Source organism: Pteropus medius, unplaced genomic scaffold (genome assembly GCF_902729225.1).
Source record: "Pteropus medius unplaced genomic scaffold, Ma_sr-lr_union100, whole genome shotgun sequence".
NCBI lineage: Eukaryota > Metazoa > Chordata > Mammalia > Chiroptera > Pteropodidae > Pteropus > Pteropus medius.
In genome coordinates, this window is record NW_024344433.1 from 1394509 (window position 1) to 1420851 (window position 26343).

The 26343-nt window shown below is 51.2% G+C and overlaps 1 protein-coding gene, 1 long non-coding RNA gene and 1 pseudogene across 3 annotated transcripts in view; 1 reads left to right on the top strand and 2 right to left on the bottom strand.

The window, feature by feature from the left end:
* CNNM4 (cyclin and CBS domain divalent metal cation transport mediator 4) overlaps positions 1-23210 on the bottom strand; it is a 28940-nt gene extending 5730 nt beyond the window's left edge. The window contains exons 1-5 of one of the 2 annotated variants that reach the window (XM_039872514.1): positions 21721-23210; positions 3230-3373; positions 2801-2935; positions 1638-1807; positions 1395-1491 (exon numbers count right to left, since the gene is read on the bottom strand). In XM_039872514.1, coding sequence (XP_039728448.1) covers positions 1395-1491; positions 1638-1807; positions 2801-2935; positions 3230-3373; positions 21721-23122 — 1948 coding nt within the window. In that variant the 5' untranslated portion in view covers positions 23123-23210. The remainder of the gene's footprint in view (positions 1-1394; positions 1492-1637; positions 1808-2800; positions 2936-3229; positions 3374-21720) is intronic. The other variant, XM_039872513.1, reaches the window with a different exon arrangement.
* LOC120610325 (uncharacterized) lies at positions 2493-2611 on the bottom strand (annotated as a pseudogene).
* A 48-nt stretch (positions 23211-23258) lies between the features above and the next one.
* Positions 23259-26343, top strand: LOC120610248 (uncharacterized). Its single transcript, XR_005654893.1, has 2 exons — positions 23259-24607; positions 25407-26343. It is a non-coding gene; the product is annotated as an uncharacterized LOC120610248 (long non-coding RNA).

Sequence of the window (26343 nt, forward strand, 5' to 3'; positions counted from 1 at the left end):
GATAGGATGGAGAAGCATACCTGCTGTCCAGCTCCCTTGGGCAGCGAGGGAGCACAGTGAAAAAGGGGATGGCTGTGATGGGGAGGTGCTCAGGACAGACCCCTGAGCCCTGCTCAGAGATGGCAGATGCTGGTAGAGGGGGCCTACAGCTCCCATAGTGACTCTACAGCCCCCCATTAGTCATTTCCCTTCCCTCTGGCCACTCTAAATGGAGACTGAGGGCCTCCGGGCCAAGGGGCAGAGCCCAGGATAGTGACACCAGCCTCTGAGGCATCGCTGAGAGAACGGTGCACTGAGAAAATGTCCTACAATGTGTGCCTTTCTGAACAAGCTGGATGACAAGGTGCTTTCAGGAGGGGTGGAGAAGTCCTCTTGGGGCCACCACCTGCTCCAAACCCAGATCCTGTCCCCTTTCCTCCCTCCAGGATCCTACACATGCCAGCGGAAGGGCAGAGCTGTGTCGATAGGTTTGGGTGCCCTGGCCCCCAAAAGGGTCCTCTTTATCAAAGGACACAGTGGGCACGGCCAAGGCTCCCAGGAGCAGCAGCACCCACCTTGCCGCGTGGCCTGTCCCCCAGCACCAAGAGGATACCCACTCCTCAGTGTAGCCACCTGGGCCCCCTCGAGGTTCGGAGGGTTCCCAGGACCAGTGAGGAGCTGTGTTGGCCAAGACATGGACCTCGCCAGCAAGACACCCACTCCAGCGACAGACCACTCTGACAAGAGGCGCCTGAGCCACTGGGACTGGAGAAGCAGAGGGCACCAGGACTGGGGCAGCACAGTCACCTCTCTCGAGAGTGCCTAGTACTCTCTTTGCCCACAAGTTGCTTTATTCCATTAGAACCAACCCTTAACCAAGAGGTGGTAGCTAAGCCTGAGAAGCCAAATCTGTGTGCCACGTGCCCTGGCGTGGCCCCAACCATGGGCATTTTGGGTCCCTCACCCCACCCTGGGTCCCCTTTCCCAGTGTGCAGGGGCCAGGCCCTGTACCTTCTTTCTACCCATCACCTCTCAACTCCCCACCCAATGTGACAGCCAAATGAGGGCACCATGGCCCACCAGGCCATTGGCCCACTCTACATTCTGCTTCCCTGCTTGAAAGCTACGAACAGCAACCAAATGCCACTGACTTTCTGGGGCCCCCCGACTCATCCTTAGCCCCAGTCTCCTCTGCTCTGGCAGACTGGTCTCACTGTCTCAGGACGCACTGTTGGCTCCCCGCAAGCCTCTGCTCAGAACCCCTTTCCCTTCCCTCCGACCTCCAAGTCCTATCCAAAGGGGCAAGTGACTACTCTCCAGGCCACTGCCTCAAGGCCTGGCAGTGCGGGCCCTCTCTGGCATCCTCTTCCCTCCAGGCCTACTGAAGGGCAGCACAGGTACAGCCAGCAACTCACCAGAAGGGGACAAGGACAGGGCCATGGTGCCATAGTAGGAGAAGGCACCAGTCTCGAACTTCATGTTCTCTTTCCCGGCCTCTACCTCCACCTTCCCCTGGAAGAACACAGGTCAGGGTCACAGAGTAAAAAGAGAAAAAGGACAAGGTGGGAAGGAGACATGAGGAGCGACGGGCCTAAGGGCCTAAGGGCTCTGGGTGGGGGCACGGGGACAGGGGCTCAGGGCAGGTGCAGGTGGCGCACCTGCAGGATGAGGACGAAGTAGTCGGCTGGCTTGTTGCGGGAGTACAGGAAGTGGCGGGCACAGTGCTTGTTGTGCTCATCGAACCTGAGCTCCTGGATGACATCCGGGTACTTGAGCAGCCGCAGCAGGATCTTCTCCGACACCAGAGAAGGGCTGAACTGGGGGACCTCTGCGGGGACAGGGGATGCTCCCTCATTGCCAGGCCCGCCCATTCAGTCCGCACCCCCGGGGAGGGGGCGCTGGGCTCTGGACTGGTCAGACTAGAGTGGGCCCAATGCTGGGCTTGAACAGTGACACCCGCACTAAGGGGGCACGATCCTGGGCAAGTCACATGACCTGTGTCCATTTCTTCATCTGTGAAATGGGGATTCCAACCTCACAGGGTCATGTCGAGGTCAAATGGGGCAATACATGTAAAGTACTCAGAGCCATGCATGGCCTATGGAAAGTGCGCAATAAATGTTATTATATTATCAACATCATCTACATCCTGGAAACAGAAAGGAGAAGGAATCTCCACACCAGTAGCAAGCAAGGGCTGGGAAGGAAGACTAGGGCAAAAGGACGAGGAGGTAGGAGTCTTTCTAATTCACTGCCCAGGTCCCAAGGCAGCTGTGACGCAGGGGTGAGAAGGGAGAAGATGCTGATCTAGAGGTCCAGTCCTACGATCAAGTCCAGCACATGCAGGCAGAGGGGAGGCGGGAGAGATAAGAACAGAGCCAGCACCATGTTCTCGGAGGGAATGAGCAGGGCCAGGGCGGGGGGCTGCATGTGGGTGGGCCTGCGTCCTTCTCCACGAGCCTTGATGGGCCCAGTTCAGGTCCTCTCGAGGGTTATTTTATTTTATTTTTTTACACTTACAGCACGTGGTCTTCCTAGGTGGTCTCCCATCCAAGTACTAACCAGGCCCGAACCTGCTTAGCTTCTGAGATCAGACGAGATCGGGCATGTTCAGGTTGGCATAGCCATAGACCACCAAGGGTTATTTCTAAAACTAAGTGGGATGCATCCTGAAAGTATGCAGTAGGGAACGCAGATCACAGGGCGCGCCCAAGGATGGAGGAGCCGCCTTGTGCCTTCCAGGTGCAGCCCGGTCCCCTCTGGGAGCAGTCGGGGCCAAGTCCTTCTCCCTCCATGATCGTGTCCCTCCTCTCACTCTTACCTGTGGCCAGGAAACGGTGAGCAGCCAGAAGCAGCTGAGGTGAAATTTTCACCTTGAGTTCGTTGTCAGCATCCTTAAAGGCAGAGAAGTCACGTTTGTTCTTCTCAGACACCCGTTTCCGGCTCCGGTTGTCAGCTGCAAGAGGAGGAATCTGGAGCTGAGCACGCTGTCCCCTCCATGGACTCAGGAGTAGATGGAACCTGCCCACCAGCTGCCAGCCTTGCAGTCCCTCTTTCCATGCAGGAACAGCGGAGCCTGGGCCAGGGTGGTCCAAAGGCCAAAGGCAGGAACCAAGGTGGCCTCCTCTCCCCGCTAGCCCAGCCTGCATGAATCCCCAAGTCTCAGGCAGCCCTGCCCCTATGTCCCCGCACTGTGGCCTTCCCATGCAAGACAGTGGATGTCAGAATAAGGGGCAGGACAGGAACTCACTATACATGTCTGACTCGTCCAGGATCTCCGACTTAATGATCTCCTCGATGACATCCTCCAGGGTGACCAGCCCCAGGACCTCGTAAAAGGGGTCCCCTTCACCCTCGTTGTTTACTTTCTGCACGATGGCCAAGTGGGACTTCCCTGGGGGACAACACAGTGAGTCAGACAAGAGCAAAGGGACTAGTCATGACATTCCTCCTCCGAAATGCTAACACACTTGGGGTCATGAGTCACTCGGGTAGGGTCAGGGGTGGTTTTTTTTCTTTTCTGTATTTCCTGAAGTTTCTACTGCAAACATATTGCTTTTATGAGAAGAAAAACCAGAAGTATATTTTAGTGTCAAGGCATTAAGGATCATTTATTTAAGCAGAATGAAACGGCAAGGTCCTGCTGGTGCCAGATCCAGGGGAGGGAAAGACCCACACTGACAACCCGTAAAAAGAGGAGCCAGAGACAGCTGGACCAGGGGTTCCCGAGGGCCCCTGCCCATTCCTACCCTGGTGTCCCAAGAGCCATTCACAAACTCCCTGCAGGTGCCCTGGGGCCATGATACTGCCCCAGGCAAAGGCTCTTGGTCCCAAAGCCATTAACAAATTAGCCTGGCAAATAATTAGGCTAGGCAGGCACTATAATTATAGAAGGGCCACCCCTTAGTCCTAAAGCAAGAGGAAGGAGGAGACGCCCTCCACAAAAGCTCTGTGGGGTGGTAGGGTTTCCCAGGCCCCCCTGGGTTCTTACTCTGGTCTCATGCCCCTGACCCCAGCATGTGACAACAGGGAGCCAGCCCAGAGGGCTTGGCCCACACTCCAGGGTCTGGAGCAGCCTAAGGGAGGAAGCCCCAGCAGAGCTGTGAGGGTCACGTCTTTCTTGGTCTCTCCACAGCTTCCCCTTCACCTTCTGCTGGCCCAGCCACTGGAATCTGGGCTGTATTTGCCTTTACTAATTTGCTCTTAGCAGAATGTTCCCTTGCCCAAGGTCACAAAGTCCTCTAATGGTAGGGGCCTAATGTTCAGTCTGCACTCTCTGACCAGGGGCCACTCCCTCCTCCTGGGATACCGGTCTCTTGGAGTCCTCTGATCTCAGGGGCTATTCTGTCCTCTTAATGTGGGAGGGTCCCAGGGCTCAGTCCTTGTGCCTAGGTCCCTTGCTTTGTGACTTTAAGTACAAACTATATGTCTTAAATAAGTATTTGCAGCCCAGCCCTCTCCTGTGCCCTCCAGACTCAAACATCCACCTGCAGCTGACAACAGCCAGCTCTGTGTAGATGTCTAATACCTTGAACTTATCGCCAAAACCAAGCTCCTGCCCTTGCCCCAGCCTGTCACATCTCCCTCAATCCAGCTCATCGGCCATGGGGCAGTGAATTCTGCCTCCTCTATTTTCTACCCTTCTATATCCAACCCCTTCAGCAGACCCATCAGCTCTGCCTGCAAGGGGTGCCTGCAATGCAACCTCTCCTGGTGGCCTCCACGGCTACTGTCCCATTCCGGGCCACACACACCCCTTCCTCACCATCTCTCTGCTTCGTCCTGGACCCCTAGTCCACTCTCAACACTGCAGCAAGGGCGGGGCCTCTCACAGGGAAGTCAGGTCACCTCACGCCTCACTCCAAGCACAAGCCACATTTGTCTGTGCCTGGCCCAAAGCCTCTCGTGTGGCCCCTCACCCATCTCCTACTTCTCTCTCCTGTGCTCAGGCTAGCCTTCTCCTCCTTGCTGTTCCACAGACACCTGACACCTGACTCTGCTCCCTGCACCTCCTTCCAACACATTTGCATAGCTCCCCTCTCTAGGTCTGTGTGTCACCCTCTGGGTGAGGCCCACCCCCAGGGCCTCCCTGCCGACAAACCCTCCTCCAGCACCCTAAACCAGTTGTTACTCTATCACCTAAAATAAAGGCTGTCATGCTTATCCCTGCCTTTATCATTGCCGGGCCCCCTGCTCCCAGTAGACTGTGAGTCTATGACAGCAGGGACTTCAGCCTGTGTCCCCAACTCAGAACATCAAGAGGCACACAGTGTTTGCTTTGTGCTTGTGGGGCGAATGACTCCGCTCATGGGAGGAGGGAGAAGGGACGGAGACTAAGAATGATTGAGTTTTGGTGATTCAGAAGTCTGTATGATTCAGAAAGCACTGTTAGCTGATCTACCATTTAAAATAGGATCGACTTAGGGCTTATATGCTCATGATTCTCACTGAAAGAAATTTAAATCTAATATAGAATTCTGTTTGAATGAGTTACCTCATTTTATTATTAGTCTTGATCCAACTGGATAATTGAATTTGGGGGTGGTTGGGGTAAGAAATGAAACATGAAAATTTAAATAATACATCTACCCCAAAAGCTGAGAGTCCCACACTTTCCTTATTTAAACAAAAAGACTGTGGAAATATAGCAAACTGTTCAAATTTGGCTGATAGATAGGAAATTATTGATATTTGACTATTTTGGGCCAATAAAAGTAACAATCTCCTAGATTTATCCTAACAGTATAGGGGATTCAGGGTGGTTTTCATTTCCTTTTTTTATTTTTCTGAAGAGAAATTCCTAAAATTCCATAATCGATAGTGTAAATTTTATAAAGATAAACGCATGTGTTAAATTTTATAAAGATACGCATGTTAAAGTAACTTTTAAAGGACTCCCATACTGCTTCTTCTGGGACTTGGGGTTTCCTTTAAATCCAAGCAAGGCCAGAAAGGGGCAACCTGGCTGTAAGAGAGAGGCACCTTGACACTGCTGTCATTTGGTCTCCTCTGGGCCACACCTGGCTGCTAACTTGCCTATCCTGCCCTTCGTCTCCCTTTGTCCAGTCTCTAGAAACCCCAGAGGGCTGGACAGACCAGGCAGAAAGCCTGGGCCTCTTCTACTGCCCTCTCCCACCTGGAACAGGGGCGAGGAGTGAAAAGACAGAGTCCTTCACTTGTCACCTTTTACCTTCAGCCCTGGGTGGGCCAGCCCATGGCCCAGTTCTTCCTTTCCCAGCATCTGCATAGCTGTGAGGCCTGCATGTGACACTGGCCCACTGGCATCCATGTCCCTACGGAGCAGGGTGCAGCTTAGTCAAGGCTGCACTGTGACTTTCCTCCTCTCTGTGCCACCCCCTCTGCCTGCCGCACACCTGGAGCACAGTAGATGCTCCAGACTCTGCTGGACACATACAGGCAGTCTCCAGGGGCCCCAGGAAGCCCAGTCCCCCACCTTTGCTATGTCCTCTTCCCTCATGAAAAGCTTTATCATCATCTCTCAAAGACCAGAAGGACACCTCAGTAGGTGCTAGGTTACAAAGCCACAAGGGCCCTGCAAGGGGCCTGCTCACCAGTCATGGCTGCCTTTCTCACTGCTTAGATCCAGGGGCCTCAGATCAGACACGGTTCCACCACCAGGATGGTGTCCTCAGCATCCTTCTCGTGGGCCTCCTGGCAAGTCCCACCTCCTGACACCCAGGACTGGCCTTGTGCTCTCAAGCCCTCCAACAGAGCCCTCTTTTCCAGGAAATCCCCCACCCCAGCCACTGGCCACAGCAGGATTAAGGGCCTATTAATAGTGCTGACCTCACCCAGCAGCAGGAGGCCCACCTGAACCCCTCAGCCCCCAGGTGGGAGAGTGCCTTCTGCAGCGGGGAAGGGCGGGGGCGGAGGCGGGTGCTTAGGCAATGAGCAACTTACAGTAACACCTAGGAGGCCGGTTCATTTTAACATAGACTAATACACACTGTCAGACCAGAGACTAAAACAGAGCCCCACTGGGGCAACAAGGAAATTTCTCCAGGGTTAGGTAGTGTGTGTCACAGAGGAGGTGGCAAGACCCAGGCCCAAGCAGGCTCCCACTTGTAGAGGAGACCTTAATCCAAAGGAAACTCCCAGGCCGATGTGCAAGGTGGGTAATGACACAGTATTGCAGCCACTGAACAAAAGGGCTGAGGCTCCCGAGATTTACCTAATGAGATAGTGTTCACCTCTGTAAAGCAGGAAGTTAAGGAGCAGGACAATAAAAGCCATTGACACTGGCTCCTTATGCTTTGGCTTAATGCATTTTAAAATCAATGTTTTACTTTTTGTATGTTTTCCTTCTATAATCAGAAGAGGCAAAAACTGAAATCTCATTTTGAAAGCGGGAAAAAGCAATTTAGTTCACTGCTGACGTACTAGAAGAACACGCACCAAAAATATTAATATTTTGAATGGTGAGATAAGGGTCACTTTCATTTCTTAATCATTTTCCACTTTTCTCAGTTTTATAATAAATATATTACTTTAATTTTATTTTCCAAGTTCAGTTGGCCTCCCCTGTGGATGCCAGGATGGCTTAACCCTCTCCCTGCTGTTGCTGGACACAGCTGTTTCCAGTTCTTCTCTATTGTCCCATGTGAGATGACGACACATTTATAGATGTGGAGTTACTAGGTCAAAGAGTTTTTGACTGGCGAATTTTTTACACGCCTCCAAATCGCCCTCTGTATATAGCAGAGGGCCCAGTTCAAAGTCTCACCAGCATGAGTTCAGTTAGGTGGTTCTTGACTCATTACTCAACCCCTAGCACGAGGCTAAATATACAGCAGGTGCTTGATAAGTCAGCTAGCTATTCAATACATAGCACCAATGAAAAAACGGCATTATAGCTGGTTATGTTTTTAAAGGAAATAAAGAAAAACGGGAGGCAAGACATAGAACAGAAAACAGAAAACAAACAAGAGAGAAAGGAATAAGTTATGGGGACAGCTGCACAGAAGAGAAATAAATGGAAGAGCAGAATGGTGGCCCATCTGCCAGAGCAGACAGGGATCTGCAGGTAAGAGGGTTTCTAGAGCCTTCCCAGTAGACTTGCCTGCCATCCTGAGCAAGACACACAAACAACACAGAAGTGAGCCCCGGCCGTCTGTCAGGGACCTTTCAGAATAGGGTCTCTGAAACAGGGACTCGTCCAACATAAATAAGCAACTTTAGCTTCTGTTTATACAGGCTGACAGCGCTCCCTGACCAGGCCCCCTGTATGAAGTCCCAGGAATAAAGCAAGCACAAGGGCCCACAGCAGCCTGAGGTGACCCTCTCTGTCCCTGCTAGCTTGTCAACCAGCAAGAGGGAAGCAGTAGCCACGGAGTTAGGGCCAAGCCAAGGGGTTGGCCAAAGTAATTCAAAATTGATAAGAAAATTATCTGAAACACAGACTTACAGCCACTGCCAGTACTGATGACCCCCACCAGAAAGGCATTTTGTGCCTTGAGAAAGTATATAAAGTATGCACTAAAGATAATATGAATGTTAACTTTTTAAAGACATTAAATATCATGGTTATTTCATCTTTATCTCTAACAATTTTCTGTGTTTGTTTTGTAATATATACATTACGAAACAGTGCATGCAGGCAACTTTGGAACAAACGGAGGTAATAATGTAAAAGTATTTTCTAATAGTATACGTGACCACCAGTTAGGAGCGCTCCCCTTAGAATAGCTCTGTAAAGGTGGCCAGGCCTTGGTTGTCCTTTCCCACAACAGACACTAGGGTGTCCCCCTCAGCCCACCTGTCCCAGCTGCAGAGTAGGGGTGAACAAACTCTGGGGGTGGCCCGCATGCATCTCCTATGACTGACCCCTGCTCTTCCTGGAGGAAACGGAGGATCAGAGGGGCCTGCCCAGGAGGACACAGGGAGGGGTGATCATGCTGGGGTCAGGGGACTTCTGCAAACAGCCTCCTTTTAACCAGAGAGCCCTGAGGGGGAAGCTGTTGACAGAACCATGTCAGGAGCCCCTAAGGCTGGGCTCTCACCCAGGACCAGGTCTTCAAGCCTTTGATTTTTCTCTTAGCCAGTAGTCTCTAATTTAACCTTTTATTATGGAAAATATCTAGCACATACAAAAGGGAGGAAATAATTACACCTTCGCCCTTCACCTAACTTAAACAATTAACTCCTCTGTGGATCTGGCTTCCTCTTTCTTCCCTCCCACTCTACCGGCTTATTGTGAAGCAAATACCAGCTTTTATCTGTGAACATCTATAAATTTTACAAGCACTTTAGTAAGTATTTCTAAAAAATAAAGACTTTTAAAAAAAGCAAAACTGTGACTCTATTACCACACCTAAATATATACAGGAATTCCTTAAGATTGTCAACAGTGTTCTTATTTCCCCAATTTTCTTAAGATTTGATTTACAGCTAATTTTTATATGATTTTTAACTGATACTGGTAACAAAAGTGGAAAAAAGTAAATTAAGATCACTTATAACCCTGCTTTCCAAAGATAACTACTGTTAACAAAGCATTTTCTCTGGTCTTTAATATTAATATACATAGAATATTAAAATACATTATTTTATTATTCATATTTTCCCACATTATAGAAGTTTTTTTAATTGAATGGCTGCATATTTCACAGTACACATGTGTACATGTGTCCTCTCCTGGAGACACATCTAGGCAGGTCCAGAGAGGGACACACAGAGCTGTCGTAGGCAGAAAAAAAACAAAGTGGATGAAAAACACTTGAAAGACTGACAGTGAGCATAGGAGGGCAGGGGCACTGATCAGGGGTGCCCTGGGGTTCCCTCCTTTTGAATTTGGACCCTTGGTGTATTCTGATCTCCCTTCCCACTCAGTCCTATCTTCTCAGGAGCTCTCTGCCCTTCCCCCATCACCCCGGCTCCTGGCCATCTGGCCCCCTGCCAGGAGGGCCCCCCTTCCTTCTCGTACCTCTGCTTGACTAGCAGCTTCCTCCCTTACTTACTGCCTGTGCAGCATCCACTCCTTGGACCTGTGTGTGCAACCAGCTAATAGTCTGTGCGCGAATCACTCTCAAAGCTGGACCGTGGGTAAAGAGCCCACATGCCACGGGTTAGGCGTGACGATGCAACTGGAAATTCTGCTAAGTGCTCTGCTGGCTAACATCAAGCTGTGCTAAGTCTGCAACTAACTTTCTACTGAGGTATCTCCTTCGCAAAGAAAAGAAAAAGCTTTTTTCCTTGGTGAAACCCCAGTTGGTAACTGGCAATCATACACCAAATGTTCCCAAATTTACTATGAAAATCATTCTAGGCCTTGATAATGAAAACCTGAAGAGGGAGCAAAACTCCAGCAACACGAACCTGATGCTCGAGGCCATTACTAGGGTAGGGAGAGGGGCGGGGAGGTGAAGCAGTGATGGGAGGGTATTACTTGATGAGTTCAAACTGGTTTATCTAACTTGGGACATCAGTTAGAAGAGGAAAAAAGACTTAATGATTAAACAATTATTTTTTTCTGCCTCGCACACACACAAAAAAACAGTGACATCTTGAAATATCTCCCTTGGTGTTTTAGCAGGAAAAACGTTTACGTAGACCTGGCTCTTGTGAACACTGATGCCAAAATCCTAAATAAAGATATTGGCAAATCAAATCCAGTGGTGTGTAAAAAAGGGATAATATATCATATGATAATTGTTTATGGGTTAATATTTAAAAAATCAGTGGAATTCAGAATACTACAGGAGATAAATGACGATTATCTCAACAGACATTTAAAAAGCACCTGGTAAAATTCAACATCTATTCATTATAAAAACTCATAGCAAACTCGGAAGAGAAAGAAACTTGCTTGATCTGATAAAGACAATTTACAAAAAAATAAAAAAAAACACAGCAAAATCATGCATGATGATAAATTGTGAAAGCTTTCCCCCAAGACCTAGCATGACACAATGATGCACACTGTCACCATACAGGCTGACAAAATCCTAGATGTCCTAGCCAGTAAAATAAGACAAAAACAAGATATAAATGTATAAAGTTTAGCAATAAAATTAAATAAAACTGCCATTATTCACAACATAATTACATGGGAAGAAAATCTAAAATGAACGATTAGACGTAATGACTGAATTCAGCGAGGCCAGTGGATTCAAGGTTGCTATACAAAAATGAACGGTTATTTCTTTATTCTTGTGTGGTATAATAAAGAATGTCTTTAATCTTTGACCCCAGTTCCTGGCAGATTCAAAAACCCTTGGAATTTCCTGAGTAACTGCAGTATCTTTGTTATGCTAATCACACGACTCCAGGGGGGGCCCACCCCCAGACCCAGAGCTGGTGGCCACCAGTAAACCCCACTAGGATCTTTCCACTGCCTACCTCCCAGGGCTGGAGATGGAGCTCAATCAATAATCTAATAATCAATCATACCTAGGTACTGAAATCCTGATAAAAACTCTGGACCCCCAAGCTCAGTGGAATTTCTCGTTTGGGGAACACACTGATGTGCCAGGAGGTGACACACCTTAAGGGGCATAGGGCATGGAAACTCTCCCTCCGAGACTGTGCCAGCCCTCATCAGGCATTCGGCCTATAAAATAAAACTCATCACAAGTATAGCACTTTCCTGAGTCATTGTGACTCATTCACTGAATTATTGACCCAAAGTGGGGCTTATGGGACTCCCAGAATTGATAGCCAGTTGGTCAGAAGTGCCCAAGAAGGGGGACTCCACCTGTAGCTGGCATCTGAAAGGAGGCAGCAGCAGATGAAGGGCTGAGCCCCAGACCAGTGGGGCCTACGGCTAACCCCAGGTGGTTAGTGGCAGAATTGAACTGCAGCCCACCCCAGCTGGAACAATCTACAACAAACATTTGGAAAATAAAATTTTAAGGACACCACTTAAAATCACCAAATACCTAGGAATAAATTAAGAAAAAAAATGTAAGATTTCTATACAGAAAATGATAAAACGTTCTTGAAAGTAATTAAAAGAACATAAATGCATAGGGGAGGCAGTGACGGTGCTTAGAAACCAGAAGATTCGTCGTAACAAAAATGTCAAACCTTCAAGCCTATCTCGAGATTCAGTGCAATTCCATCTAATTCCCAGGAAAAAGGTTAAGGATAGTCAAGACATTCTTGAAGAACAAAGAACAGAATATTTGACATCACCAGCTATGAAGACTTGTCAGAATCTGAAACCAAGTGTCACCGGGACTAACCAAACAAGCACGGGAGAGCATGTTCATCGCTGGTCGCTCCAGTGATGAGAGGGCCTATAGCATCACACAAGACAGTAACACACCTGCCTGCCTGCTTAAAATAAACCAATGAACAGCCGACAACCAGAGCAGGGGACAAGCATGGGAGCCGATAGGGCACTCTGGGGCATGGTCTCATCCTTGCCTGCACTGGGCCCTAGCAATTCTGCTCCTGGAGACACTCCCAACGGAAATGCCCATGCAGGCAGGCACTAAGAGCCATGCCCAAGGGTGTTCTTAGTGGCACAGTCTGTAGCAGCCCCACACTGAGAACAACTGGGAACTGGCTGAATGTCCGTCCGCAGGACCCGCACGGCACCCTTCCATCACTGACAACCACACAGCAGCAGCAGGCCGACTCCAGTGCACACGGTGCAGACCAAGCGTGTGTGTGACCTCCGTGCTTAGCGGGAATAGCCATATGCAAAGGAGCATACGCTGTGCAAGTCACTCATACGAGTGAGCACGGCAGAAAAGAGAAGCCCAGCATGCTGCAGGGGCAGGGGCAGTGGCTGGGAGGGATGGAGGACTTCTGGGTCAGTGAGGGCCTATTTCCTGGGCTCAGTGGTAGTTTTCTTTGTGAAAACCATTAGGTTGTACACTCACGATCTAAGCACTTTGCTTCAGCGAGAGGCTCACTTTAAAACAGACCTAGGTGTGGCTACCAGAGGCAGGAGGTGGCCAGGATGGGTGAAGGAAGCCAGCAGGGACAAACTACCAGGTATAAGATAAGTCCTGGATGTAACAGGCAGCATGGTGACCAGTGAGTAATACTGTGCAATACTGTGCTGCAGAACTGAAAGTCACTAGGAGAATGGATCTTAAACATTCTCATCGCAAGAAAAGAAACCTGGTAACTATGTACGGTGATGGATGCTAACCAGACTCACTGTGGTACCCAATTTGCTACACAAATACAAAATCATTGCATTGTCCACTTGAAACTCTATCATGTTATATGTCAGTTGTAGTTTAATTTAAAAAAACCTAGAACTGCCACTAAGTTTTCCAACCTGGATTATTGGACAATCCCAATCTTCTGGTCAATTTCTTAATATCTACAGTCTCACTGACAAGTGACACAGAACAGCAGTTTAAGATGGTGGGGCACAGTTGGGGGTTGCCACTCGGCTGTCATGTGACTGAGGAGGTTCTCAGATGCTCTGAGCCCCAATTCCCCACCTCCGGCCATGCCACAGAGAACGAGCTCAGTACTCAGTGAAGGGTGACTCCCAATGAGCGCATTCTTCCTCCTATGCTCTTCCCTCTCTTCTCCCTGAGCCCTGGGGCTACGAAATTTGGGGAGACTGAGCCTTCTGGGGCATCTCTCTTTTCTTGGATCCCCACTTGTCTCTGCTGCTTTTCGAGCACAGCCTCTTCCCTCCGTCACTGGGACACCCAGGAGGGAGCAGGTGACCAGTGACTCCTGACCAAATCAAGGATGCAGCAGGTCACGGTGGCCCCTCCCTGCCCGCCTCCCCAGCAGCCGCTCCTGCCCTTAAAACACACATGCTGGCAGTCAGAATGGCAAGCTCACCATTTTTCAATCTGCAAGAAACAAGGAAGTAAGGAAATGAGGATAAGTGCTCAGTTTTAAGTTTCTTCTCCATATGTTTTCTTCTTAAGCTCTGACTTCTGTTACCCTTAATATACACCCGAGGCCCGGGAGACGACGGCTCTGCACTGGCATGTAACTGTACACCACAGTGGGGCTCTTCTGATCTCAGTGTATCCATAACTCCAAGAAAGGCGTGATGCCCAGACAGTGGGGCAGCCTGCCACCTGAGCCAGTGTGACAACCGCTGTGGCCAAGGCTGGAGCCAGTGCCAACTGGGGCACCTTTTGGACAGTAATAACAGCAATTTTTAAAACAGCAGACATTTACAGCAATTTTTAAAACAGCAGCATGAGGGCATGGTGCCTCACTTCATTTAGTCAGCACTACCCTCTGACCTGGGCACTGTCATTGACGAGGTGACCAAACCACCAGCAACCAGAGTTTTTCTCAGACTAGAGTCAGTCACTATTTCGAGCTTTTCATGAAATAAACTCCATCACTTAAGCATTTGCTCATTTTTTAAACTACTCTTAGGAAAGTTTGATGAGATATAAATTTAAAGCAGGATTCCAGGTGCCCGTGCACGTGTGTGTGCGTGCGTGCGTGGGGTGTGGCTGCCTAGAGCGGGTGAATGTGTGTGAGTCTGCCTACCTGTATGTGTGTGCGGGTGTGTTTAAGCATGCCTGGGGGGGGCAGCGTGTTCATGCATGAGCCTGTCTCTGTGTGTGAGACTGTCTCTGTGGGGGGAGTATGTATGTGTGCCTGCCTGCCTGTGTGTGGGAGTGTTTAAGCATGCCTGGGGGTTGTGTATGTGCATGAGCCCGTCTCTGTGTGTGCGAGTGTGTGTGAGCCTGAGTCTGGGGGCTTTGTGTGGAGTAGTGACGGTGTGTGAGAATGAACCATGTGGGGCTTTGTGTGGAGTAGTGACGGTGTGTGAGAATGAACCTGTCTTTGTGCATGTGCAGCTGCACACATACTGAGTGTGTGGGAGTGAACCTGTCTTTGTGTGTGTGTATGTTCGCACATGCACACATAGTGTGTGGAAGTGAGCCTGCCTGGGCGGGGCTCCTGTCCCAGGCTTCTTGCTGCCTGCTGGCCACATACAGCATTCCAGAGAGCCGGGAAACCAGTCTATTGAGAGAGCCCTGCCCAGGTTCTGGTAAGAAGGTCCTGCAGAGGCCAGACTCAACTGTGCCCTCCGGGAAGGCAGCCACACCAGGTTTAACCCAGGCTGCAAGTCCCAGCCCTCAGGCTCTCCTGTCACCACACACTGGGCCTCGGGCCTCGGGCCTCAGCCTGTGGAAATCCTCCCAGACGCTCTTCCCAGAATCCTGGAGATAAGACAGGGAGCTCACTGCTTATCAGAGAAGAAACCTGAGGATCTAATCTAAACTGTTCCAAAAAAGCAGGGCACAAAATAATAGGAAGACCATGATTTCAAAGTGAAAGTACACATGGCCAGCCCATGGAAAAGAGATCCTGGCTGTAACAACGAAAATGGTTTTGATCTTGCTGTTACAAGATTTTTTAAACAAACAAAAAACCCTTAAATTTCTAAAAAAGTTATTACAATAAATCAAAATATTATAAGTAGATCTTTCTAGATCACAGGCTCATGGATTGTTTTGTAGACTTTTGTGTGTTTTCCTGTACCTCTTTTATGATAACCCCTGGTGAACAGAAACTCACATAATGAACAGGACAGGAACAGACTAAGAAGTCCAGACTCCCATCTATGAAATGACCAGTAGTCCCTTACATAGCCCCTAAGCCTTTCACAGCAGCGTGTGTCAGCACACACAAGAGTGATGAGACGGGTAAAGGAGGAACAGGTTGGGCCAGCACCCTGTCCCAGGGACACTGTGTCCATGGCAGGCTGAGCAGCTCAGAGGATAGGACTAGGGATGGATCAAATGGCAACAACAACTCTAAATTCTGCCCCTCAACCTCATAGCTGTGGGCCATGTGGCCCCTCAGGAAAACTCCATAACCCTTACATCCTCCTGGCAACTTCTGCTGAGAAGTTCAAAAATCCCTAAGACGAAAGGATGCTTTGAGAGAGTCAGTCAAGGATGTGAGAGGTGCCCGGCCCGTGAGGAACCAGGGCTAAGGAACCAGGTGGCTCTGCTACAATCAGTCAGGACAAGTGACAGAAGGGCCCAGTCCACCTTCCGCTTCTACACACACTGTCCCCAGATGTGTGGCCTTCAGGAGAGTGTGTGACAAACACGTCACTGCCCCTGCCCACCCTCCAGGAGGCCGAGCCCAGAGGGTACATGCAATGCCAGGTGCCATGCCTTTCCCTCAAGATATCCATGCTGTTCCATTCACCTAGCTCATCTAAGTGACAGCACTGATGTGGAGAAAAGGGTGTAGAGAGAAGGCATGGGTAGCCTGAATATAAAGTCCCTCCTGAAAGGGCTAGAAGCACTGACAACACACAGAAGCAGTTTTACCCTAGGTTGGCACCATGGCCAGAGCATCTCATTGCTCATCTGTGGGCTAGTCCGAGTTCTCGCAGAACACGAGGCACAGAAGTGGGAAAGGCTACACCTATTCACACCTGAAGATCCAGATACAATGTCATGTTCTCTGGGGCATCTTCCCATACTTCTGCTGGCAAGACAAGCCCCTGCCTCTCATCCGTTTCTCCTGCAGGACAGTTTTATGGTTTTGCATTTATGCACATGTCTACTTCCAAGGTTGAACATCTGTTCAATCGATACCTCCCGTCCTAACCAGACATGTCCAGAAAAAACTCTGAAGCTAGACTTTCTAATAAAAAATATACGACTTTAAAAGTAAATACCCATATGATCTCAGTATAATCTAAGCTCTTAGGGCCTGGACGTTAAGGCAGTACCTTCTGGGACACAAATGACAGCTTTAGAACAGAGCTGTAATTAGAAGACCAGGAAAGAAGCTCCCAGTCCTGGCCCCTCAGTGGAAGCTGCCCACAGGCTGCGCAATGCTGGTGAGGGGAAGAGGTGCCAGCTCTGGGCCTGCAAACAACGTGCTAAAGAGAAAATGAGGGGGAGCTTGGCCAGCACATTGTCAGCTGCCCTGCTGGCACCTCTGCCCTAGCAGGCGGCTCCTGTCACTCAGATACACTTACCTCCAGGCAGCATCCCCAGATCAAATCACCAGCTCAGTTCAGACGGTTTCCAGGTGAGGCTGTCTAGACCAGGTGCACAGCTGCCTTCGTCCCCATCCGAGGCCTCCCTCTTCCAGCACCTTGCAACTCTACTGTCCATCCCATGGTCTATGCTCAGCCCTCTCCTCACTTAGGCTCTGCAGGGGGGCCCTCCAAACCATGCCACCTGGAGCTTTTCTGTCTCTTCCAGAAGCCAGTTTGGCCAGGCTCCTGCCTGCCCTTGGCTGTTCCCAAACCTCAGGGCTTGGGCCTGGCATCACTCCCAAGCCCCATGTGGCACTTTCACCTGCACACTTGCTGGGATGGGCTGCGTGGTGGGGCCCAGGACCAGCAGGGTGACCATCACCTGAGTTGTCAGACATGCAGCCTCTCAGGCCACACCTAGACCTATGAGTTCAAGTCTGCACAGAGGAGTCCATCCAGTAAGGCCTCACACCACTGTTACTGACCAGTACCCTCACCAAACTGACTCTGCCCCCTTCTCTCCCCAATTAAGTCTACATGACAACACCGTCAACCTGAACCCCAAAGCAGAAACCTCAACTATTCACGACCGCTTGCTGACCCTGATGTTTCCATAAGGACCAGAGTCCCATTGTCCTGACTTCAGGAACGAAGCCTCTCAGGCCTGGCCTCCCTCGGCCCCACGTTCCTGCCCAGGCTGTGCTCAGCTAAGCCATCTACATGCTGTCTCCCTGAGAGCTCTGTGAATGGGTCTGTGAGTTTTCTCTGGTTCCCAGCAGCGAACACGGGGTCTGACACACAGGCTTCAAAATTAGATGTTTGCTGAACGAACAGGGAACAAGCCAGTGGGGTAAGTAAGACACTGAAGGAAGGCAGCTGGCAGAACGGAAGGTGAATGCAAAATTATGCAGTGTTCTTTCTTGATTTCAGAGTTGTTTCAGGAATAAAAGTAAGTAGGCAGGGGAACGTGACGTGGCATAGATGAAAATATGGGGAGAATTTTTAATGAAAATATTCCTAGCTTTTTTTCTTCTTCTCTAAGGTGACCTCATGGGTCAGTGACAGTGCTGGATGAAGTTTAAACTCAGCTCTTTACAGGGGGGTAGAGGGTTATAAAGTGGGTGGGGAAAGATAGGGTGAATAAAGAGGAGCTATGTGCCTGGGAGGGGCAGGAATGTCACCAAGGCGGGGGCACAGTGGAAAGCTAGAAGGTGGGCTTCACTGTGGGGAATGAGCTCCTGACCCCCTGGACCTCCCCCTGAGAGCCCCTTCACACTTGGCAACCAGGGCCTGAGGGAGCATCTCTGGTGCAAGAAAATGCATCTGGGCCAGGACTCGCCCAAGAACTGTTGTTCTCCAGCTTCCCGCTGTAAACACACTCAACCACAACACCCATACAGCAAACAGTTCCAGGCAAGGCTAAGTGTAAGGGCCAAAGTTCAATCACAGGAGCCTCAATGTCCTCACAGCTCTCATCACCTAGATGGTCTGTTCCTGAGGCCCTGCGGCACCCAGCAGCACATCTGGCACACAGTATGGGTTTCGATAAATACCCAACAATAACCACCTTGGCTGGGAGGCAGAAGCAGCCTGAAGCTGGGAGCCCCTGGCCTCAGTCTGGGGACACACCTGTCTCTAAGTATGCAGGAGCATACTCATGACTCTCGCAAATGCGTGAAGCCACGTAAACTCCTGATGGTCAAAGGCTGCTTATAGAGAAACTGAGGCAAGGGGACAGAGAACCATGTATCACACTCAAGACCCTCAATTCTGCTTCTCAATCCCTGACCCAAACCATTAATACACGTCCCTGCAGGCGCTCCTCTTATCTTTCTTGGTGCAGCTGAAAAAAGTCAAGCACCATTTTTCTTTATCCATCGAAATCCTAACACTACTGACATGGGGATAACTCGCTCTCACACCTGACAGGCCATGCATTCATTCAGTTACTTTTTACTAAGGCCTGCTCTGTGCCGAGAACCATTCATTCCAGGGGCTAGAGACACATCAGTAAGCAAAAGAGTGCCTTGCCCTTTGGAACTTATATCATAGTGGGAGGAAATGACAATAAATAACACAGTGAATTCATAAACTACACGGCTGTTAGAAAGCGATTATATGCTATGAGGAAAAGAAAGCCCACACAGGGCAGGGGAGAGCAGGAGGGCAGGGTGGGATGAGGGGTACAGTCTTGGACAGGGTGACAGGAAGGCCTCAGGTGAAGGTAAAGCAGACATGAGGGAGGGGACAGAGTGAAGCATCTGGAGAACATTCCAACCTGAGGGAACAGCCCGGGCAAAGGCTTCAGACTGGGAGTGTCATGGTGTGTTCAAAGAACAGCAAGAATGCCAGTAGGGTTTGCCAGGCAGTCATCCCTTCATTTGTTGTTCATTCATTCATCCATTCATTCATTCACTGTGTAACAGCATTTACTGTTCTTCTTCGCCAGGTGCTGAGTGGCGGAAACATGAATAGAGCAGGACTCCTACCCTCAAGGAGCTTATACTACTAGAGAGTGAAGAGGAGACAAAGAGACCTTACAAGACACAGGCTGGGCTCGGGTCCTTGCCCAACTGGGAGGCACTGAAGGGTCCACTGAAGCACAGGCGCCCTAGCTCTGATTTTGACGGTGCTGACAATGCTGGCTGTTTCAGCCTTGCTCATTTGTTTTTCTTAGTGAAAAAGACTTCCAAACACCAGATTTGTAAAGAAAATCTCTGAAGTTACGGGTATATACTAGTGTTTGCCATGTTCTAGATGGTCTCATACTGAAAGGGTAGAAGCCACGGGGAAAGATCTGGGAGAGGCCATGAAGGAGGGAGCACAGAAGTGACTTAAGACTGGAAACTAGGAGATGACACTGTGAGGCCCAGGGTGTGTTCATGAGGGGTGACCATCCTGTCACACTCACATCTCCAGGGCTGCATGAGGCAGACTGTGCCTGCATTTCCAGAGAATTATCAGCGCCCCCTCCATGGCTCTGCTGAGGAGGGGAGTTGGCATCTGGAGTGCCACTCAGTGAACTCTGGCCTCAGAGATGCTGTTTTTCCAGCTTTGTGAAGGGGCTTTCTTCCCCAAGAGTCCAGAGATGGCCCTGCCAAGATCCAGGAAGCTCCCTGCCTGTGAGAGCTCAGCCAAGCCCATCCACTCCAGTTGAGTCCAGAGCATGCTGAGGGGATGCAAACATGCTTATGAATCCCTGGCAACAACAGTCTCAAAGACCACAGGGGTGGTCAGGAGGAAGCCGCCCTGGAAAGTTCTAACCAGGTTCCTGATCAAGAACATAGAAGGCCTCAGGGCCCAGAGCCTGCAGGATGGGAGTGGGACACAGAGCATTGCTGCTCCTCTGTCCCAGGCTCGGGTACCTAGGAAAAGGTTCTAGGGTCAACACCCCAAAGCTCCTTGGAGGTAGTGCCATCACCACCAGCTGTCTCCATCCCTCCAGTACCCTTGCAGTCTCCAATGGGGCTTATATCACAATCTGTCAAATTGGAAAAGGCAGGGCACCAAGCCCCTAGTCCGCCATGACTGAGCATCTTTTCAGGCCAAACCTGGCCAGACCAGCTCCTCCCTATCCCGCTGATCCAGCCAGTTCCAGGTTCTCTGCACATTCTGTCCCAGAAATAACCAACGAGGGCCTGGTGCTTGCTCCCAGCTAGGGCTCAAAAGTTGCTTCCGGCCCTAGGTGGCCTGGGAGGCCCCAACCAGCAGCAGCCCTGCCTATGGGAAACAAGCAAAGTCCCAAGTTTAAGATGAGCTTCTCCCCACCTCCACTCCTTCACAAAGAGCCTCCCTTTCTGCCTCCTCACTCCCCGTGGCCTAAGAGGGTTTCACTCCATAATTGGCTTGTTTACTGCCACTCTGAGGGCTTGGAGTGGCAGAGGTGGGAGGGAAGTCTGTTGGAAGGAGAGGGGCGTGTGCCCTGAGCTCTGAGGTGGTGAGTAAACCCTCCAAGTGACTGACGCCCTACGAACAGGTCGGACCCATGTGAGAAATAAACACAGGGGCTGCAAAGCCAGCTGAAGGGCCCAGCAGCCCACAGGAGGGAAGCTTGTGCTTGGCACTTGGGAAAGGCAGAATAACCAAAACGTAACTTGCTTCTGCTGAGGAGTCAAGAGCAGTACTTTGGCACCGTTCTGTGAGCTCCCGACCGGCTTCTGTGGGCTGGGAGCACCAGTGACGTCACTCCCCTGCTCCTGATCCTTCCGTAGCTCCCAGCTCCTCACACACTTACCATGCTGACCTTCAGGCTCTTCACAAGGCCATGTAACTCAGCTACCCCTACTGACCACTGACCACTGATGAGCACGACCTATCATCCCTGCTGGGCCCACAAGCCCATCTTTTCCTTTCCCCACTCAGGTTCTCTGTTCCTGGGGTTCTCAACAGCTCAAGTACCAAGTTTCCTCACCTTGTAAGGCTCCCCTCACATGCTGCAGCCCAGTAAAGGTTTCCCAGTTCCCCAACCCTCCCTACCCCACCCCAATCAGAACTGCGAGCTCCACAATCTAATCTGTGCCCTGATGCTGGCCTCCTTAAGGCATCTGCCTTCATCTGTCCTGCTTCACTAGCTCCCTGAGGCCTTGCTCCATCCCTCCAAGTGGGCAGGTGTGTCTTACTCAGCTTTGATTCACCTGAAGCAAAGCAAGGGATCTGATAGCATGTGCTTAAGAACTGTTTTTGCTGCCTCAAATACTGTTCACCTCAGAAGCCCAGGAACTGATGGGCAAAGAGAGCTCCACAAAAGGAACACCAGGATTGGCAGACGCATAGAAGCCAGAGAGGTGGGACCAAACTTAGCCCGAAAGTGGCTCAGGCCTTACCCTTCTTGAACTCCTCCAGCATGGCATCCAGCTTGGTGTCATGGAAGACAAAGTGTACCGGATGGTTGTAGAAGCGGGTGATGGTCTTAAGGGGGGTGCAGTCATCGGGGTCCACAAAGGCTAAGTCTTTGACATAGAGAATATCTACGATGTTGGACTGCTCATCCTCAAACACGGGGATGCGAGTATAGCCGCTCTCCATAATCTCGGACATCGTGCTGAAGTCCAGGATGGCGTCACTGCGGATCATGAAGCAGTCGTGGAGCTGGGTCATGATGTCCTCCACGGTTTTGGTCCGTAGCTCCAGGGCCCCCTGTATCATATTCAGCTCCTCTTTCACGAGGTCATTATAGGGCTCCGTCACCTTTAACATCTCCATCAGCTTCTCCCGATTGTAAACTGTGCGAATCTCCTGGCCCAGAAAAAAGTCCAGGAGTTTGCTGATGGGGAAGCTGAGGGGGAAGGTGAGTAGCATAAAGAATTTGGTGAGCACTATGGTGTTGGCACCCACAGCCAGCCCGTGACGGGAGCACAGGGCCTGGGGTACGATCTCCCCAAAGATGACAATGCCGATGGTGGAGGAGGCCACTGCCATGAGTCCGGACCCAATGAGGTTGTCCAGGAGGATGGTGAGGGAGGTGTTGACCAGCACGTTTCCCAGGAGCAGCGAGCAGAGCAGGTAGTTGCCCTTGCGCCGAATGGGCTCGATCTTCCGGGCGTAGCGCCTCTCCTTCTCGGTGCCACAGTTCTGCACGATACGCAGCTCCATGGGGTCCAGGGCCATCAGCCCCAGGTTGAGACCAGAGAAGATGCCCGACAGCACGAGCAGCACCAAAATGAGAAGGATGTGCAGCCAGAGGGGCAGGAACCTCCCCTCCTCCTCCATCATGAAGAGCAGCGAGTCCTTGTCGGTCCACCTCCGCCAGGGCCCGTCCGCGCCGGCCCGGGTGCACAGCGCGTACAACTTCATGTTCTCGCTCCTCCGGAGGAACTTGGTGAGCACCACCAGCACCCCGGACGTGTCCCCGCGGCTCACGTTGACCAGCTGCTGGACGACCAGGTCCTTGGTCAACTCTGGGCAGTGGGTGGAGTTGTGGAGGGCCTCGGAGTTGTCCACCTCTGTGAAGGAGATCAAGTTGCTGGAGATGGAGCCCAGCCCGTGGCCGTACAGCCTCAGGTTCACCGTGCTGCCCTCGGACACGAAGATGATGCCATCCGGGTTCATCCCACACGACTTATTGCAGCTAGCCAGCCGCATGCCCAGGATGGCGCCCCGCTGAGGGTCGCCCTGGCCCCGGGCCCCCCGCGCCCACAGCAGCAGCGGCAGCACCAGCGCCGCCAGGAGGAGGCGCCCTCGGGCCGGCCCGCCGCCCGGGCGCCCGCCCCCGCCTGCCGGCGCCATGTTGCTCCGGCTCGGACGCCGCCGCTCCCCGCGCCCCGCCGCGCGGCCCGCTCACACCGCCGATCCTGCCGCTCCGCTGCCGCCGAGCCAACTGCCCGGGCCGCAGGCCTGACGTCAAGTCAGCGCCCCCCGCCACGCCCCGGCCACGCCCCTTATTTGCATGGGAGGCCCCCGCCCCCGGGGCGCGCGGCTCCGGTGCCCACGCTTAAGTAGATCCGGGCTTTTAAGGTGGAACAGCGCCGGAGCGCGGGAAACGCCCGCGGCGCTGCCCCGCCCTCTTACGCCCGCCTGGCGTGCCCGCGGGCCCCGCCCATCTTCGCCCGGCCAGCGTCCGCCCGCCGCGACCTGCTGTCCTGGTGGCGCGTTCCTTTTCTGAGGCCTGTCCTGGCGTCTGCTCTGTCTGCTTTCTCTGTCTCTTCTCCAGAAGTCCACAGCTTGGGGCAGGGGTCTTCTCTGCAGGAACCTCAGAAGCAGCACCATGTTGTGCTCTGGCGAGAAAAATGCTTTTCTTGGCAGAAAAAAAAGGGGAACCTGAGGGCTTGAGCCTGAGAGTAGCTGTCAAGTCCATGGCCTTACAGCCTGCCCCTTGAAAACTTCTGGCCTCCGCACTCCTGGAGTTCTGCTGAGCTTGCCCTAAGGCCAGCAGTAGATTCCCCCAGCCCCAGCCCAAGTCTGCCTTTTGCCAGTCTGGAGAACTGAGGATATAGAATATACCTGCAGATGGAAGGGCCAGGGTCTGGTGTGGGCTTATCTCATGTCATTTCCATTCAGGACACAAGTATTGAACACCTACTGTGTGCCAGGTATTCGTTCCAGGCTCTGACAACATAGCATGAATAAGTCTAAGTCCCTGACCACTGGGGCTTACAGTTAGCGCAGAAAACAGGCAATGAACAAATGAACATATAACATTCTTACCTAATAGGTGATGTCATTATTTCCATATTACAGATGAAGAACTTGAGTCTAGGCATAAATCCAGGTCCTTCCAGATTCTCATCTGGATAGCAGGCTTATGTGACTTTGGCAAGGCAAGCTGAAGAGTCACACCCAGTTTGTACATCTGTGAAATGGGATAGGGTACTAATGGAGAACCACTGCACTAAGCTTGCGAGAACAGCTGGCCTAGGCACCAAACACCACAGGGCGGTTCTGTGAAGGTGTTTTGGCTGTGTAGCTGTTGTTGTCATCTTTCTGGGATCAAACCTCTAACCCCAAATTGGGGTGGTGACTGGCCAGCTGGGGCAGCTGCATGTAGAAACGAGGTGAGAGGCGGGCGCCATTCCCAGCCCTAAATGACTGCTTCCTGGACAACCCAGCCTGGGTGTCAGTCCACAACTATGAATTGAGCACCACGCACTCAGGGTGTATGGTGAAGACTGCAGCCGCCGCCCTCTTGGAAGGAGACAGACAAACATCCTTATAATAATTGCATAGGTGCACTGACGGGAGGATCAGGTGCCAGTTTGACCACTAGGTCTCCAGGTAAGTTTTTCCCCAACCCTGGAAACACAGAGTCCACTTTCCTCTCTCTGCACAACCCTTATGTTTACTTTTATTTTGGTATACTGTTTGCCAATAAAAGCAACAATCAATACCAGCTGGAAAGAGTCTAAACAGAGAGGAACAGTCAGTCACACGAGGCTAAGGGTGGCGGTGCAGTGGCAGGGGCCCAATTCAATTAAGTACTGTTAGCAGGGGCAGAGGCCAGCCCAAAGCAGTCCCTTGCAGGCAGGTTCCTACTTTCTATTTTTTAGTGAATTCCTGGTGGCCACTTTTTCATGGAACAGGAGCCTCACGGTGAACTGGCCAAGGCAGAACAAAAACAGAAAGTAGGACCTCGACAGGCTGTCCCTCCCATCTGCCCTGACCAGGAGGTGCCACCTGCTTGGCCTCAATAAGTCCAGCTCTCAGAGAGGCTTCTGCCCTCCCCACCTCATCTCTTTCCAGTTGGCTTTAAAACTAGTGCCCGCCTCCATGGTAGAGACTGTGTCCCATTCTTATCGACCAATCAGCTATTTTTATTTTGTGCTCTGACTGTGTACTCAGAAGCTTTCTACACATGCACTGCAGAGTTCAATGACAGAAGCCAACAAAGGGAAGGAAAAAAACTTTTGAAATACTTGGGTAAAAGTGGGAGGAGTGGTGAAGTTCTGGTAGGAAAAATCAGTTTCTACTGAAGTTCATTTAATTATACCCACCCACGATTCTATTTACATCAGTGATTAGTGAATAGGGTAGAATCGATAAAGTAAAGGAATGAGACTTCTCTTTGTCCTGCCAGCACCTTTGATCTGACAGAGGACACAAGACTCCCTCAGTAAAAGATAAGTGCAGTGGAAAGTGGAAAGCATCATGAGAGGTATGGAGGCCCAGACCGGAGTCCAGGTTCACTTACTGCCAGGCTTGCGCCCCTGGTTAGGTCATTTAACCTTTCTGCACCTGCAGAGTTAAAAAACCTCCCCATGGGATGGTGGAGACAACTTGGAGGTGGAGGTCCATTAACAGGAAGAGTCACAAAGCCCGGAAGCGTGTGTGGCTTCTGCACACCAGGCTGTGAGAGTGCCAGAAGGTGACGTGCAAGTGAGAAGCCTCTCTTCTTTGAGGGGCAGACCTGTTTCTCGGACTCAAGGTAGAAGCTTTACTCACCTGAGTTGCCTCCATTTACAAGTAAGGAGTTTGTAGAGGGGTTCTTTCTCAAAGGGGTCCTGATTCCTGACGCCTGAACATCTGAAAGCACTCAATTCGTGAGGTCCTTGGAATAGACAGGTTTGCTCTGGGGTTGGGCCCTGTGGCAGCAGGTCTGCACCTCCGTGGCTGAGCTACTCCTCTCTGGTTCTGTGCAGACAGCCTTTAAGGTCCACCGTCCCTCTTTGGTGCCTGGTGCTGTGCTGCCCCTGAGGATCTGATGGTGAATGGGTCCTCAGCTAGTACCCGGGACCTCCTGCCCACTCGCCGGGCTGGGGTCCTCCCAGCCTGCGTTCCTCACTCTCTTCAACCTGAGTCTCCAAGATGGGGAGCTGCTGAGCCTGAGAAGCTGCCCATCTGTTGGTGGAACTCAGAGCCTGGGCAGAGTCCCTTGGGGTTACATGGGCCCTGGGATGTCAGAAGCCTGTTGGAAGCAATGGGACACTTCGGGGTGAGGCACAGGCCATTGTTACTGCATGCAGTGACCTGTTCACCAGCCATTCATAATCTACAATAAAACTGAGCATTTAAAC